The 16,165-nt window shown below is 46.3% G+C and overlaps 1 protein-coding gene across 1 annotated transcript in view; it reads left to right on the forward strand.

Annotated features, from left to right (window-relative positions):
• The window catches only part of cfap65 (cilia and flagella associated protein 65), a 218,878-nt gene that overhangs the window by 93,472 nt on the left and 109,241 nt on the right, over positions 1–16,165 (forward strand). Inside the window, exons 16-19 of the mRNA XM_055638826.1 lie at positions 645–773; positions 4,347–4,569; positions 7,173–7,301; positions 8,422–8,598. Coding sequence (XP_055494801.1) covers positions 645–773; positions 4,347–4,569; positions 7,173–7,301; positions 8,422–8,598 — 658 coding nt within the window. The remainder of the gene's footprint in view (positions 1–644; positions 774–4,346; positions 4,570–7,172; positions 7,302–8,421; positions 8,599–16,165) is intronic.

Raw genomic sequence — 16,165 nt, forward strand, 5'->3', positions numbered from 1 at the left:
TGAGCGCAGGTATATGGGACTAGAGGAGAATATGTGTTCGGCACAGACTAGAAGGGTCGAGATGGCCTGTTTTCCGTGCTGTAATTGTTATATGGTTATATGGTTATTATATTATGAAACAAAAAATAGATGAAGAAAACTGAGCAGCCAGTTTATTCTTGCTTATCTTATTCTTTTCCTCACTATCTCTTTTCCCTTTTTTTTTTACACACACTACACTTTTCTCTATTCTTTACTATCTCTTTCTTTCTTTCTTTCTTTCTTTCTTTCTTTCTTTCTTTCTTTCTTTCTTTCTTTCTTTCTTTCTTTCTTTCTTTCTTTCTTTCTTTCTTTCTTTTTTTTTTCTTTCTTTCTTATTTCTCTCTTTAAAAAAAATAAAAAATGAAGTTGTACAGAGAATGTATTATGTTAACATATATTTGGCACCTGTAAAAAGGTAAAAAAAAAGAAAACTGAGCAGCCATGACCTAAGTGAATGGTGGATCGGATTTGACGGACTGAATGGTCAAAATGGTGACACTAAACTGACCTAGAAACCCTGAATCCTGTTCCTATGCTGAACTATTCTGAGGCTAGTCTATAACATAAACTTTTGTACGTTGAATTTATGATTTGTTTTTGTGTGAAATTGCGTGTTTCCTTAGCTTTTGAATTGGAGTACGATCACGGCACGATTCCTGCGAGGTCAAAACTTTTGTTTGCCTTTGTCGCCCGGCCTGTTCGAAGAGTTCGTTACACATGGACAATTACCTCCAAGATTCTGTCAACTAAAGGTGGGTACTTTTACTTATAGGCGATTTTTTTTTAGGCAACTACAGGCGACTAGTTTTGTCGCCACATGTTCGCCGGCGGTTGCCGGGAGTAGTCTCCTCAGTAGCGCAAAAAATTCAGAGCGTCTTTCTGGTCGCTGCTAAATTTTCAACATGGTGAAAAAAAAAATCGGCAACTGTCGGCTTGCCGCCAATGAGCGTAGCTTGACTTCTCCTGTCGTGGGTGCTGTCGTAGGTTGTCGCCAGGATGACGTGGGTTGTCGCCGGCTTTTCGGCGACCTGCTACGACCATGACAGTCGCCAGCAGTTGCCTAAAAAATGGCCAAGTGGGACAGGCCCATTATGCATTGAATAAGTGTTGAATTTCTCTTCTATGGCCTGGTTGTAGACTGGGGATCTTGTAGGCCTGGTTGTAAATTGGGGATCTGAGGCCTGGTTGTAGAATAGGGATGGTCTCTCAACCATCTACAGATGTCTACAAATTCATGTGAAAAGCAGCAAGGATACTTAATCCCGTTGCTATGGGTAAGAGTTGCAGCACACTAGAGTCTGCCTAATTTTGCAACGTTTGGCCTACTTATTGGGAACTGTTTCTCAGTACATGTTTATTATTGTCACCTGTACTGGGGTACAGTGAAATTTTTTGTTTTTGCATGCTATCCAAACCGATCAGATATACCATATATACAAACAATCCAGCCAAACTCAAGTACAATAGGTGGAGCAAAGGGGAAGATGCAGAGCACAGAATATTACTTCGCAGCAGTAGCGCGCAACAGTTCCAGCTATAAAGTCACCTCACCTTAAACCTATGCCCGATGGTTCTCGATTTCCCCTACTGTGGGCAAAAGACTCTGTACTTTGTTTAAGAAGGAACTGCAGATGCTGGAAAATCGAAGGTACACAAAAATGCTTGAGAAACTCAGCGGGTGCAGCAGCATCTATGGAGCGAAGGAAATAGGCAACGTTTCGGGCCGAAACCCTTCTTCAGATCATCGGAAGATGAGGGATGACCCGATAGAAGTATTTAAACTGGTGAGAGGTATAGAGAGGGCAGATTATAAGGCTGCATCCCAGAGTACTTAAGGAAGTAGCTCCAGAAATAGTGGATGCATTAGTAATAATCTTTCAAAACTCTTTAGATTCTGGAGTAGTTCCAGAGGATTGGCGGGTAGCAAACGTAATCCCACTTTTTAAGAAGGGAGGGAGAGAGAAAACGGGGAATTACAGACCAGTTAGTCTAACATCAGTAGTGGGGAAACTGCTAGAGTCAGTTATTAAAGATGGGATAGCAGCACATTTGGAAAGTGTTGAAATCATTGGACAAAGTCAGCATGGATTTACGAAAGGTAAATCATGTCTGACGAATCTTATAGAATTCTTCGAGGATGTAACTAGTAGCGTGGATAGGGGAGAACCAGTGGATGTGGTGTATCTGGACTTCCAGAAGGCTTTCGACAAGGTCCCACATAAGGGATTAGTATACAAACTTAAAGCACACGGCATTGGGGGTTCAGTATTGATGTGGATAGAGAACTGGCTGGCAAACAGGAAGCAAAGAGTAGGAGTAAACGGGTCCTTTTCACAATGGCAGGCAGGGACTAGTGGGGTACCGCAAGGCTCAGTACTGGGACCCCAGCTATTTACAATATATATTAATGATCTAGATGAGGGAATTGAAGGCAATACCTCCAAGTTTGCGGATGACACTAAGCTGGGGGGCAGTGTTAGGTGTGAGGAGGATGCTAGGAGACTGCAAGGTGACTTGGATAGGCTGGGTGAGTGGGCAAATGTTTGGCAGATGCAGTATAATGTGGATAAATGTGAGGTTATCCATTTTGATGGCAAAAACGGGAAAAAGCAGACTATTATCTAAATGGTGACCGATTGGGAAAGAGGGAGATGCAGCGAGACCTGGGTGTCATGGTGCACCAGTCATTGAAGGTAGGCATGCAGGTGCAGCAGGCAGTAAAGAAAGCGAATGGTATGTTGGCTTTCATAGCAAGAGGATTTGAGTATAGGAGCAGGGAGGTTCTACTGCGGTTGTACATGGTCTTGATGAGACCACACCTGGAGTATTGCATGCAGTTTTGGTCTCCAAATCTGAGGAAGGACATTATTGCCATAGAGGGAGTGCAGAGAAGGTTCACCAGACTGATTCCTGGGATGTCAGGACTGTCTTATGAAGAAAGACTGGATAGACTTGGTTTATACTCTCTAGAATTTAGGAGATTGAGAGGGGATCTTATAGAAACTTACAAAATTCTTGAGGGGTTGGACAGGCTAGATGCAGGAAGATTGTTCCCGCTGTTGGGGAGGTCCAGGACAAGGGGTCACAGCTTAAGGATAAGGGGGAAATCCTTTAAAACCGAGATGAGAAGAACTTTTTTCACACAGAGAGTGGTGAATCTCTGGAACTCTCTGCCACAGAGGGTAGTTGAGGCCAGTTCATTGGCTATATTTAAGAGGGAGTTAGGTGTGGCCCTTGTGGCCAAGGGGATCAGAGGGTATGGAGAGAAGGCAGGTACGGGATACTGAGTTGGATGATCAGCCATGATCATATTGAATGCGGTGCAGGCTCGAAGGGCCGAATGGCCTACTCCTGCACCTAATTTCTATGTTTCTATGTTTCTAATTCTGCTCCTATGATTAATAAACATCACATTGAATTCACTCCCTCCGGAGTTTGAGTAGGGAATATGTCTCCTGCATCGTACAATTATTCGTTAACCTTCTGCAGTTGTACAGGGCCCTGGTGAGACCACATCTGGAATATTGTGTGCAGTTTTGGTCTCCTAATTTGAGGAAGGACATCCTTGCTATTGAGGCAGCGCTGTGTAGGTTCACCAGGTTAATTCCCAGGATGGTGGGACTGTCATATAAGGAAAGATTGGAAAGACTGGGCTTGTATTCACTGGAATTTAGAAGAATGTGAGGGGATCTTATAGAGAAACATATAGAATTATAAAGGGACTGGACAGGCTAGATGCAGGAACAAAATTTCCAATGTTGGGGGAGTCCAGAACCAGGGGCCACAGTGAAAGAATAAAGGAGAGGCCATTTAAAACTGAGATGAGAAATAACTTTTTCACCCAGCGAGTTGTGAATTTGTGGAATTCTCTGCCACAGAGGGCAGTGGAGGCCAAGTCACCGGATGAATTTAAAAGAGAGTAATGCCCCTGTCCCACTTAGGAAACCTGAACGGAAACCTCTGGAGACTTTGTGCCCCACCCAAGGCTTCTGTGCAGTTCCCTGAGGTTGCAGGTGGTTGCCGGAGGTTGCAGGTAGTGGAAGCAGGTAGGGATACTGACAAAAACCTCCGGGAACCGCACGGAAACCGCAAAGTCTCCAGAGGTTTCCGTTCAGGTTTCCTAAGTGGGACAGGGGCATTATATAGAACTTTAGGGGCTAGCGGAATCAAGGGATACGGGGAGAAGGCAGGCATGGGTTACTGATTGTAGATGATCAGCCATGATCATAATGAATGGCGGTGCTGGCTTGAAGGGCCAAATGGCCTCCTCCTGTACATATTTTCTATGTTTCTCACCTGATGGCCCTCTTTTATCATGCTTGCAGTGTTGGACGATGTTGGGCTGAAGGAGGACAAGCCCTTGTGTTGTGTGACTGCGGATGGTGTGTATCCGATGGTATTCATCTCGGACGCTCGCTGCCTGGGGAGCATAAGTGGCATCAGCAAGCAGCAGCTCTGGAGACTCTTCTCACTCGACCTGCTCAACGAGTACCTCCAACGTGATCCCACCGACGGCGAGCTGATGTACCGGGTGCCAACCAGACACAGGTGCGGAAACATGGCCAAAGGGCGGCACGGTGGAACAGCGGGAAGGTTTGCTGCCTTACAGCGCCAGAGAGCCCGGTTCGCTCCTGACTACGGCTGCGCGGAGTTTGTGCGTTCTCCCCGTGACCCGCGTAGGTTTTCTCCGAGACCTTCTTTTTGCTCCCACAATCCAAAGACGTACAGGCTTGTAGGTTAATTAATATTCATTTAAATTTCATTAATATAAGTGTAGAATTGTCCCTAGTGTGTGTAGGGTAGTGCCCCACTTAGGAAACCTGAACGGAGGTTGCAGGTGGTTGCCGGAGGTTGCAGGTAGTGGAAGCAGGTAGGGAGATTGACAAAAACCTCCGGGAACCGCACAGAAACCTTGGGTGGGGTGCAAAGTCTCCAGAGGTTTCCGTTCAAGTTTCCTAAGTGGGACAGGGGATGAGCGGGGTTCACTGGTTGGTGCGGACCAAGTGGGCCGAAGGGCCTGTTTTCGCGCTGTATCTCTAAACTAAACTAAACTATGTACCATAAGACCATAAGACATTGGAGCCGAATTAGGCCATTCAGCCCATTTTGTCTGCACAACAATTCAATCATGGCTGATCTATTTTTCCCTCTCAACCCCACTATTCTTCCCATAAACTTTGACAACCTTACTAATCAAGAAACTACCAATCGCCACTTTAAAAATACCCAATAACTTGGCCATCTGTAGCAATGAATAGCATAGATTCACCACCTACTGGCTAAATTTAATTGCACCAAGAGGCAGGAGAGACCAGAGAATTTAGACTTATTCTTGTTAGAGCAATAGACAATAGACAATAGCCAATTGGTGCAGGAGTAGGCCAATTCGACCCTTTGAGCCATTCAATGTGATCATGGCTGATAATCCCTAATCAGTATCCCGTTCTTGCCTTCTCCCCATATTCCCTGACTCCACTATCTTTAAGAGCCCTATCTAGCTCTCTCTTGAAAGTATCCAGAGAACCAGCCTCCACCGCCCTCTGAGGCAGAGAATTCCACAGACTCACAGCTCTCTGTGTGAAGAAGTGTTTCCTCATCTCCGTTCTAAATGGCTTACCCCTTATTCTTAAACTGTGGCCCCTGGTTCTGGCCTCCCCCAACATCGGGAACATGTCTCCTGCCTCTAGCGTGTCCAAACCCTTAATAATCTTGTATGTCTCAATATATCCTCTCATCCTTCTAAATTCCAGAGTATGCAACCCCAGCTGCTCCATTCTCTCAGCATATGACAGTCCCGCCATCCCTGGAATTAGCCTTGTAAACCTACGCTGCACTCCTTCAATAGTAATAATATCCTTCCTCAAATTAGGGGACTAAAACTGCACACAATACTAAAGGTGTGGTCTCACTAGGCCCCTACAACTGTTGTACCTCTTTGCTCCTATACTCAACTCCTCTTGTTATGAAAGCCAACATGCCATTCGCTTTCTTCATTGCCTGCTCTACCTGCATGCTTACTTTCATTGACTGATGAACAAGGACCCCCAGATCCCGTTGTACTTCCCCTTTTCCCAATTTGACACCATTTAGATAATAATCTGCCTGTTTTTGCTACTAATGGGGATAACCTCACATTTATCCACATTAAACTGCATCTGCCATTCATCTGCCCACTCACCCAACCTGTCCAAGTCACCCTGAATTCTCATAGCATCTTCCTCAAGGGCCTGTCTCACTTGGGTGACCTAATCCGCGGGTTCTGGCGGGTTTGCCCTCGACTCATACTCGCAGCATGGTCGACACAAGGTCGTAGGAGGTCTTTGTAACTCTCCTTCATGCTCGAGAGTGGTCTCCGCGTACTCGAGGCCTCAACTAGGTCGCAGCATTTTTTTCAATATGTTAAAAAATGCCCGCGAGTAAAAAATGGTCGCCATGGAAAAAATGGATACTATTTTTACTCGTAGGTTTAGTCGTAGTAGGTCATAGTAGGTCGGCATGTTAGTCGTAGGTAATCGATGGTAATCAAAGGTAGTCGTAGATAGCCTTCATCATAGTCGAAGGAGATCGAAGGAGGTCATCTTCACTCTCCACTATTCGGTGTCCAATTTTCCCGTAGCTAGTCGAAGCTAGTCTTCAACATAGTCGAAGGAGGTCTTCAACATGTCATTTTTACAAACTCTCCTAAACTCTTTTAAACTCGCCAATTTGGTCGCCCAAGTGGGACAGCCCCTTCCCACTGCCACCCAGCTTTGTGTCATTAAGGCGAGAGGGCAAAGCTCAAAGGAGCTGTGCGGGGCACGTTATTTACAAAGAGGGTCGTGGGTGCTTGGAACGTGGTGACAGGGATGGTGGTGGAAACAGATACAATAGTAGAATTTAAGAGGCAGATATTTACAAGGATGTTACCAGGACTCGAATGCCTGGGCTACAGGGGAGGTTGAGCAGCCTGGGACACATGCGAGGAATGGAAGCGTATGGATGACATTTGGGCAGATCTTGGCATCATAATCACTGCAGACACATTGTCTGCCAAAAGGGCCTGTTTCTTTTGCTGTACTTTTCTATGTTTTATGTTTTCTATTGTTCTAACCGCTACGTATTGCGATCCTGGAAGGTTCAACCTATTGATCTTTTCTATTGATCTTTTGCAGCACGAGCCGATGCCCGCCTGTGTCAACCCCAGTCATGGTGGACTTCAACTTTGGAGCAGCACCTGTGTGTTCAGATCCTTCCATAGTCCTACTGATGCTGGAGAACAAGGAGATCTTGCCTGTTGACTGGTAGGCTACAAGCCCAGTGGGAAGTACAGTGGCACTGAACGTTGGTATTCGTGTTGCAGTTTACTGCAAGCGAATTGTGAAGCTGCAGCAAGGAATGCACTGTAACTGGAGGGGGAGGGAAGAAACAGGTTTTCCCTGGGTGACAATAGACGATAGACAATAGGTGCAGCAGTAGGCCATTCAGTCCTTTGAGCCAGCACCGCCATTCAATGTGATGATGGTTGATCATCCACAATCAGTACCCCGTTCCTTCCAATCTGAGGAAGGACATTCCTAATCTGAGGAAATACATTCTTGCCATAGAGGGAGTACAGAGAAGGTTCACCAGACTGATTCCTGGGATGGCAGGACTTTCATATGAAGAAAGACTGGATAGACTCGGCTTGTATTCGCTAGAATTTAGAAGATTGAGGGGGCATCTTATAGAAACTTACAAAATTCTTAAGGGGTTGGACATGCTAGATGCAGGAAGATTGTTCCCGATGTTGGGGATGTCCAGAACAAGGGGTCACAGTTTAAGGATAAGGGGGAAATCTTTTAGGACCGAGATGAGGAAAACATTTTTCACACAGAGAGTGGTGAATCTCTGGAATTCTCTGCCACAGAAGGTAGTTGAGGCCAGTTCATTGGCTATATTTAAGAAGGAGTTAGATGTGGCCCTTGTGGCTGAAGGGATCAGGGGGTATGGAGAGAAGGCAGGTACAGGATACTGAGTTGGATGATTAGTCATGATCATATTGAATGGCGGTGCAGGCTCGAAGGGCCGAATGGCCTACTCCTGCACCTATTTTCTATGTTTCTATGTTTCTAAGTAAGGTGAGGGTGAGAAAGATTTAATAGGAACCTGTGGGGAAACACTTTTTGCACAATGGTTGGCCTGGATATGGAATGAGCTGCCAGAGGAGGTAGTTGAGGCAGGTATTATCACATTGTTTAACAAACATTTAAGTAGGCACGTGGATAGGCCAGGTTTAGAGGGACATGGGCCAAACGCAGGCAGGTGGGACTAGTGTAGATGGGGTACATTGGTCGGTGTGTGCAAAGTTGGGCGGCAGGGTGTGTGTCCACGTTGTATGACTATGTCTTTTTCTCTCTCATTTGTTCCCATTGCCTTACCAAGGGCCTTCCTATTCCCAGTGGACCAGCAGCTGGACCTGGAGTACTGGGCAGAGACGGGTGAATTTAACCCCACCGAGCTGCACGAGATGAGGATAGAGGATAATCGGCTGTTCACCGTGGAGCCAAAATCCGGACGCCTCCTTCCCGGGCAGAGAGAAACCATTCAGCTCAATTACAGGCAAGTTTGCTCCTGAGGTCAGATATGGCGCAGAAAGACACAATAGTGGCGGCACAGCGTCGGGTAGAGCTGCTGCCTCACATCGCCAGAGGCCCAGGTTCCATCCTGAACTCGGGTGCTGCCTGAACAGAGTTTGCATGTTCTCCCCGTGACCGCATGGGTTTTCTCCAGGTGATCTGGTTTCCTCCCACACTCCAAAGATGTGCAGGTTTGTAGATTAATTGGCCTCTGTAAAGAGCCTGTCCCACATGGTGATTTTTTTTTTTGGCATCATATCAGTGTCTGGAAAAGATTTTGAACATTTCAAAATCCAGCGGCGACAAAAAAAACGTTGCGACTTTCGAAAAAACACCGCGCGTCCTATGTCATCACGCTGCATCACAACGCGTCACGCCGTATCACGCGGCGACATTTTGGCGACCTGATACGTCAGACAATGATGCGGGCAGACGCCGAAAAAAATTGCCAAGTGTGACAGGCCGTTAACTAGTGTGTAGGATAGAACTAGTTGTAAAAAAAATTGTAATTTGCCCCTAGTGTGTAGGACAGTGTTAGCGTACGGGGTGATTGTTGGGCCAGGCAGGGATTTGGTGGGCCGGCGGGGACTAGGTGGGCCGATGGGCTTGTTTCCACACTGTGTCTCTAAACTAAACGCAATATAAATCTGTTGGTTGACTTGCCCACTTCCATTCTTCAGCAAAAGTCTTCCACAGCAAATGGTGTAACTCAGCGGGACAAGCAATATCTCTGGAGAGAAATTCCTGATGTTTCGGTTCTTGTCCCTTCTTCAGACTGAGTAAAAGTACACATGTCTGTGAAGTTTGCAGAATATTTTACTCCGATTAAAACAACAAAATAATTGTATTCCAGCATCAAATAATGTTGCTCAAGGTCATCAAACCCTCCAACCCCTGGACAATTGGCACAGTAACATTGCCAGATAGTCAATAGACAATAGACAATAGGTGCAGGAGTAGGCCATTCAGCCCTTCGAGCCAGCACCGCCAGTCAATGTGATCATGGCTGATCATCCACGATCAGTACCCTGTTTTCAAGTATTGCAAATATAATTGAAAAACAATGGCAGATGCAGTTTAATGCGGTTAAATGCGAGCTTATCCACTTTGGTAGCAAAAACAGGGAGGCAGATTACTATCTAAATGGTCTCATGTTGGGAAAAAGGGAAGTACAACGGGATCTGGGGGTCCTTGTTCATCAGTCAATGAAAATAAGCATGCAGGTACAGCAGGCAGTGACGAAAGCGAATGGCATGTTGGCCTTCATAACAAGATGCGTTGAGTATAGGAGCAAAGAAGTCCTTCTGCAGTTGTACACGACCCTAGTGAGACCACACCTGGAGTATTATGTGCAGTTTCGGTCTCGAAATTTGAGGAAGGACATTATTGCTATTGAAGGAGTGCAACGTAGGTTTACAAGGTTAATTCACGGGATGGCGGGACTGTCATATGCTGAGAGAATCGAGCGGCTGGGCTTGTATACTCTGGAGATTAGAAGAATGAGAGGGGATCTTATTGAAACATTATTAAGTGTTTGGAGGCAGGAAATATGTTCCAGATATTGGGGGAGTGCAGAACCAGGGGCCACAGTTTAACAATAAGGGGTAAGCCATTTAGAACGGAAACGAGGAAACACTTTTTCACAAAGAGAGTTAGAGTGTGAAATTCTCTGCCTCAGAGGGGGCCGGTTCTCTGGATACTTTCAAGAGAGAGCTAGATAGGGCTCTTAAAAAATAGCGGAGTCATGGGGATATGGGGAGAAAACAGGAACGGTGTACTGATTAGGGATGATCAGCCATGATCACATTGAATGGTGGTGCTGGCTCGAAGGGCTGAATGACCTACTCTTGCGCCTATTGTCTATTGCCTGTAATAAATCATAGAACAGTATAAGCATAGGAAGAGGCCATTGAGCCCACGATGCATGTGCTGACTAATGATGCCAATTTAAACTGGAGAAAATCCAAGCGGTAACAGGGAGAACGTACAAACTCCGTGCAGACAGCACTCGCAGTCAGGATTGAACCCGCGCCTCTGGCGCTGTGAGGCAGCAGTTCTATGTCCATGCCTCTGTGCGTAGTTGTACTTCAGACCCAAATTCCAGAACCAGCTGTGCCTCTAGCTAAGCTTACCCAATGCAGTTGTAACACTGGCATCTTCCCGACAATGTGAAAAATTGCAGGAGCATGTCCCAATCACAAACTCAAGGACAAATCCAATCTGACCAAATTCTGCCCAATCAGTCTACTCCCGAGATGGTGGAAGGAGTTCTTTACAGTCCTATTTAGTGGTACTTACCAAGGTCTAGGTAATCCTGGTTTGCCCGGATCACTGGGCTCATCCCAGCCTTGTGCTAAATATTGACTAAAGAGCTGAATTCCAGAGATAGGCAACAGACAATAAGTGCAGGAGTAGGACATTCGCCCCTTCGGGCCAGCACCGCCATTCGATGTGATCATGGCTGATCATCCCCAATCAGTACCCCGTTCCTGCCTTCTCCCCATATCCCCTGACTCCGCTATGTTTAAGAGCCCTATCTAGCTCTCTGTTGAAAGTATCCAGAGAACCTGCTTCCACCGCCCTCTGAGGCTGACAATTTCACAAACTCACAACTCTCTGTGAGAAAAAGTGTCTCCGTTCTTAATGGCTTACCCCTTATTCTTAAACTGTGGCCCCTGGTTCTGGACTCCCCCAAAATCGGGAACATGTTTTTTTGCCTCTAGCGTGTCCAAATCCTTAATAATCTTATATGTTTCAATAAGATATCCTCTCATCCTTCTAAACTCCAGAGTATACAAGCCCAGTCGCTCCATTCACTCAGCACATGACAGTCCCGCCATCCCGGGAATAAGTGTGACCACATGTGACACAGTGCAGCTTATAAGAGCACAGATAAAACTGAGGTTTATGCAGAGGTGGAGAATAATGACACCGTCGCAAGGCCAGGTCCATTCCCACAACTCCAACCCAGTGCTGCCGCCAGAACAATGGGCCTTCAAGGCCATGTCAAGACTCTTCATATTTTTAATAACTCTGAACTTGAAGGGTCCAAGATAGAGTTATACAGCAACACATCCTTTGGCCCAACTTGATCATGCCCACCAAGATGCTCTCCTGCACTGGTCCCACCTGGCTGCATTTGGCCCAAATCCCTCTAAACCTTACCTATACATGTGCCAGTCTAAAGTTGTGGTCGTACCTACCTCGACTACCTCCTCCGGCAGCTCGCTCCATATTAAAAAGGGAGGGAGAGAGAAAACGGGGAATTACAGACCAGTTAGTCTAACATCGGTAGTGGGGAAAATGCTGGAGTCAGTTATTAAAGATGGGATAGCAGCACATTTGGAAAGTGGTGAATTCATTGGACAAAGTCAGCATGGATTTATGAAAGGTAAATCATGTCTGACGAATCTTATAGACTTTTTCGAGGATGTAACTAGTAGAGTGGATAAGGGAGAACCAGTGGATGTGATATATCTGAACTTTCAGAAGGCTTTTGACAAGGTCCCACATAAGAGATTAGTATGCAAACTTAAAGCACACGGCATTGGGAATTCAGTATTGATGTGGATAGAGAACTGGCTGGCAGACAGGAAGCAAAGAGTAGGAGTGAATGGGTCCTTTTCAGAATGGCAGGCAGTGACTAGTGGGATAAATGTGAGGTTATCCACTTTGGTGGCAAAAACAGGAAAGTAGACTATTATCTGAATTGTGGCTGACTAGGAAAAGGGAAGATGCAACGAAACCTGGGTGTCATGGTACACCAGTCATTGAAAGTAGGCATGCAGGTGCAGCCGGCAGTGAAGAAAGCGAATGGTATGTTAGCATTGATGGCAAAAGGATTTGAGTATAGGAGCAGGGAGGTTCTACTACATTTGTACAGGGTCTTGGTGAGACCACACCTGGAGTATTGCGTACAGTTTTGGTCTCCTAATCTGAGAAAATATATTCTTGCCATAGAGGGAGTACAGAGAAGGTTCACCAGACTGATTCCTGGGATGGCAGGACTTTCATATGAAGAAAGACTGGATAGACTCGGCTTGTACTCGCTAGAATTTAGAAGATTGAAGGGGGATCTTATAGTAACTTACAAAATTCTTAATGGGTTGGACAGGCTAGATGCAGGAAGATTGTTCCCGATGTTGGGGAAGTCCAGAACAAGGGGTCACAGTCAAGGATAAGGGGGAAGTCTTTTAGGACCGAGATGAGAATTTTTTTTTCCACACAGTGAGTGGTGAATCTGTGGAATTCTCTGCCACAGAAAGTAGTTGAGGCCAGTTCATTGGCTATATTTAAGAGGAAGTTAGATGTGGCCCTTGTGGTTAAAGGGATCGGGGGTATGGAGAGAAGGCAGGTACAGGATACTGAGTTGGATGATCAGCCATGATCATATTGAATGGCGGTGCAGGCTCGAAGGGCCGAATGGCCTACTCCTGCACCTATTTTCTATGTATCTATATACCCAACACATATTGAGACAGGGGTCAAGGAAAGAGCGTTCACGTCGCGGCCCGGTTTCCACCAATCTTGCCCCCACCACCACGCACAAGAAGTGCAAGACGCCATTGTACGCAGATGCCAAGAAGTGTGTTCAGCTCTGGCTGAACAATTTCTAAACTTGTGATGTGGACTCGATAAGAAAATATTGAGACAGGCACAAAAAGCTGGAGCAACTCAGCGGGACAGGCAGCTCTCTGAAGAGGAGGAATGGGTAACGTTTCGTGTCGAGACCCTTCTTCAGGCATATGCCCACCACTGAGAGAAAAAGTTAACCCTCGGCTTCCTATAAGAATGTTCCCCCTCACCTTAAACCTATGTCCTCTGGTTCTTCATTCCCCTACTTAGGGGAAAAGACCCTATCTATTCTCTTCAGGATCTTAAAAACCTCTGTAAGATCACCCGACATCCTCCTGTTCTCCAAAGAATATAGTCCTAGCCGAAGTGTTTAAGAAGGAACTGCAGATGCTGGAAAATCGAAGGTAGACAAAAGTGCTGGAGAAACTCAGCGGGTGCAGCAGCATCTATGGGGCGAAGGAAATAGGCAACGTTTCGTCCCGAAACCCTTCCTCAGAATGATGGATATAGACTATTAAATATAGCTCTCTGGGCTGAACGTTAATGGCAATGAGATGAAACCAGCCTGGCTTCCATCCTCTGGGTATGAGATGCTGAGGCCATGGGGCCCGCCCAGAAGGTTCGTCGTTCAGCGGTGCAGTAGCCATTTAGCTTAGCTCAGTGTGTTAAAACTATAAGTGGACAAAAGTGCTGGAGAAACTCAGCGGGTGCAGCAGCATCTATGGGGCGAAGGAAATAGGCGACGTTTCGGGACGAAACGTCGCCTATTTCCTTCGCTCCATAGATGCTGCTGCACCCGCTGAGTTTCTCCAACACTTTTCTCTACCATAGTCCTAGCTGATCCAACCTCACCCTTTAATTCATACCCTAACGTACTGGCAATATCCTCAGACTATCCTTGAGACTATCCTTGATCGGACTTGCTGGCTTTACCTTGCACTAAATGTTCTTCTATTATCATGTATCTATAGACAGTGTAATTGGATCGATTGTAATCATGAATTGTCTTTCTGCTGACTGGTTGGGCACGCAACAACAAGCTTTTCACTGTACCTCGGTACAAGTGACAATAAACTAAACTGAAACTGAACTAAATATTTTCTGCTCCCTTTTGCAGCTTAAAGGGGCCTGTCCCACTTACGCAACCTTTACAGACGACTGCCGGCACCCGTCATATGTTGCTGAATTTTTCAACATGGAGAGAAGGAATGGGCGACGTTTTGGGATGGGGCCCTTCTGAATTGATTAATTCAGACTGATTCAGTCTGAAGAAGGGTCCTTCTCTCCATAGAACCTGCCTCACCCGCTGAGTTATGCCTCTGTCCCACTTAGGAAACCTGAACAGAAACCTCTGGAGACTTTGCGCCCCACCCAAGGTTTCCGTGCGGTTCCCGGAGGTTGCAGGTGGTTGCCGGAGGTTGCAGGTAGTGGAAGCGGGTAGGGACACTGACAAAAACCTCCGGGAACCTGCGAGAACCGCACGGAAACCTTGGGTGGGGCGCAAAGTCTCCAGAGGTTTCCGTTCAGGTTTCCTAAGTGAGACAGGGGCATTACTCCAGCATTTTGTGTCTACCTATCTCAACTCCTATACTCAGTATGTGTCGGAAGGAGCTGCAGATGTTGGTTTACACCGAAGATAGACACAAAGTGTTGGAGTAACTCAGCGGGACAGGCAGCATCTCGTGATACAAGGAATGCGTGACGTTTCGAGTCGAGACCCTTCTTCAGACAAAGTAGTCTATACTCAGTATCCTGACTGATGCAGGCCTATGTGCCGAAAGCATGCTTGTTCACCTAATCTATCTGTGACACCACTTTCAAGGAGCTACATACCTTGCAATCCTAGATCGCCCTGTTCTACAACACTCCCCCAGGGGCTTGTCATGCACTGTAGGCCCTGCCCTGGTTTGACTTCCAAAAATGCAACACCTCGTACTTTCTGTATAATGTTGGGCGAGTCCAGAACCAGGGTCCACAGTTTAAGAATAAGGTGTAAGGCATTTAGAATGGAGATGAGGAAACACTTTTTCACACAGTGAGTTGTGAGTCTGTGGAATTCTCTGCCTCAGACGGCGGTGGAGGCCGGTTCTCTGGATACTTTCAAGAGAGGGCTCTTAAAGATAGCGGAGTCAGGGGATATGGGGTGAAGGCAGGAGCAGGGAACTGATTGTGGATGATCAGCCACAAACTTAAAGCACACGGCATTGGGGGTTCAGTATTGATGTGGATAGAGAACTGGCTGGCAAACAGGAAGCAAAGAGTGGGAGTAAACGGGTCCTTTTCACAATGGCAGGCAGTGACTAGTGGGGTACCGCAAGGCTCAGTGCTAGGACCCCAGCTATTTACAATATATATTAATGATCTGGATGAGGGAATTGAAGGCAATATCTCCAAGTTTGCGGATGACACGAAGCTGGGGGGCAGTGTTAGCTGTGAGGAGGATGCTAGGAGACTGCAAGGTGACTTGGATAGGCTGGGTGAGTGGGCAAATGTTTGGCAGATGCAGTATAATGTGGATAAGTGTGAGGTTATGCATTTTGGTGGCAAAAACAGGAAAGCAGACTATTATCTAAATGGTGGCCGACTAGGAAAAGGGGAGATGCAGCGAGACCTGGGTGTCATGGTACACCAGTCATTGAAAGTAGGCATGCAGGTGCAGCAGGCAGGGAAGAAAGCGAATGGTATGTTAGCTTTCATAGCAAAAGGATTTGAGTATAGGAGCAGGGAGGTTTTACTGCAGTTGTACAGGGTCTTGGTGAGACCACACCTGGAGTATTGCGTACAGTTTTGGTCTCCAAATCTGAGGAAGGACATTCTTGCCATAGAGGGAGTGCAGAGAAGGTTCACCAGACTGATTCCTGGGATGTCAGGACTGTCTTATGAAGAAAGACTGGATAGACTTGGTTTATACTCTCTAGAATTTAGGAGACTGAGAGGGGATCTTATAGAAACTTACAAAATTCTTAAGGGGTTGG

The sequence above is a fragment of the Leucoraja erinacea genome, chromosome 7 (genome assembly GCF_028641065.1).
Source record: "Leucoraja erinacea ecotype New England chromosome 7, Leri_hhj_1, whole genome shotgun sequence".
Taxonomy (NCBI): Eukaryota; Metazoa; Chordata; class Chondrichthyes; order Rajiformes; family Rajidae; genus Leucoraja; species Leucoraja erinaceus.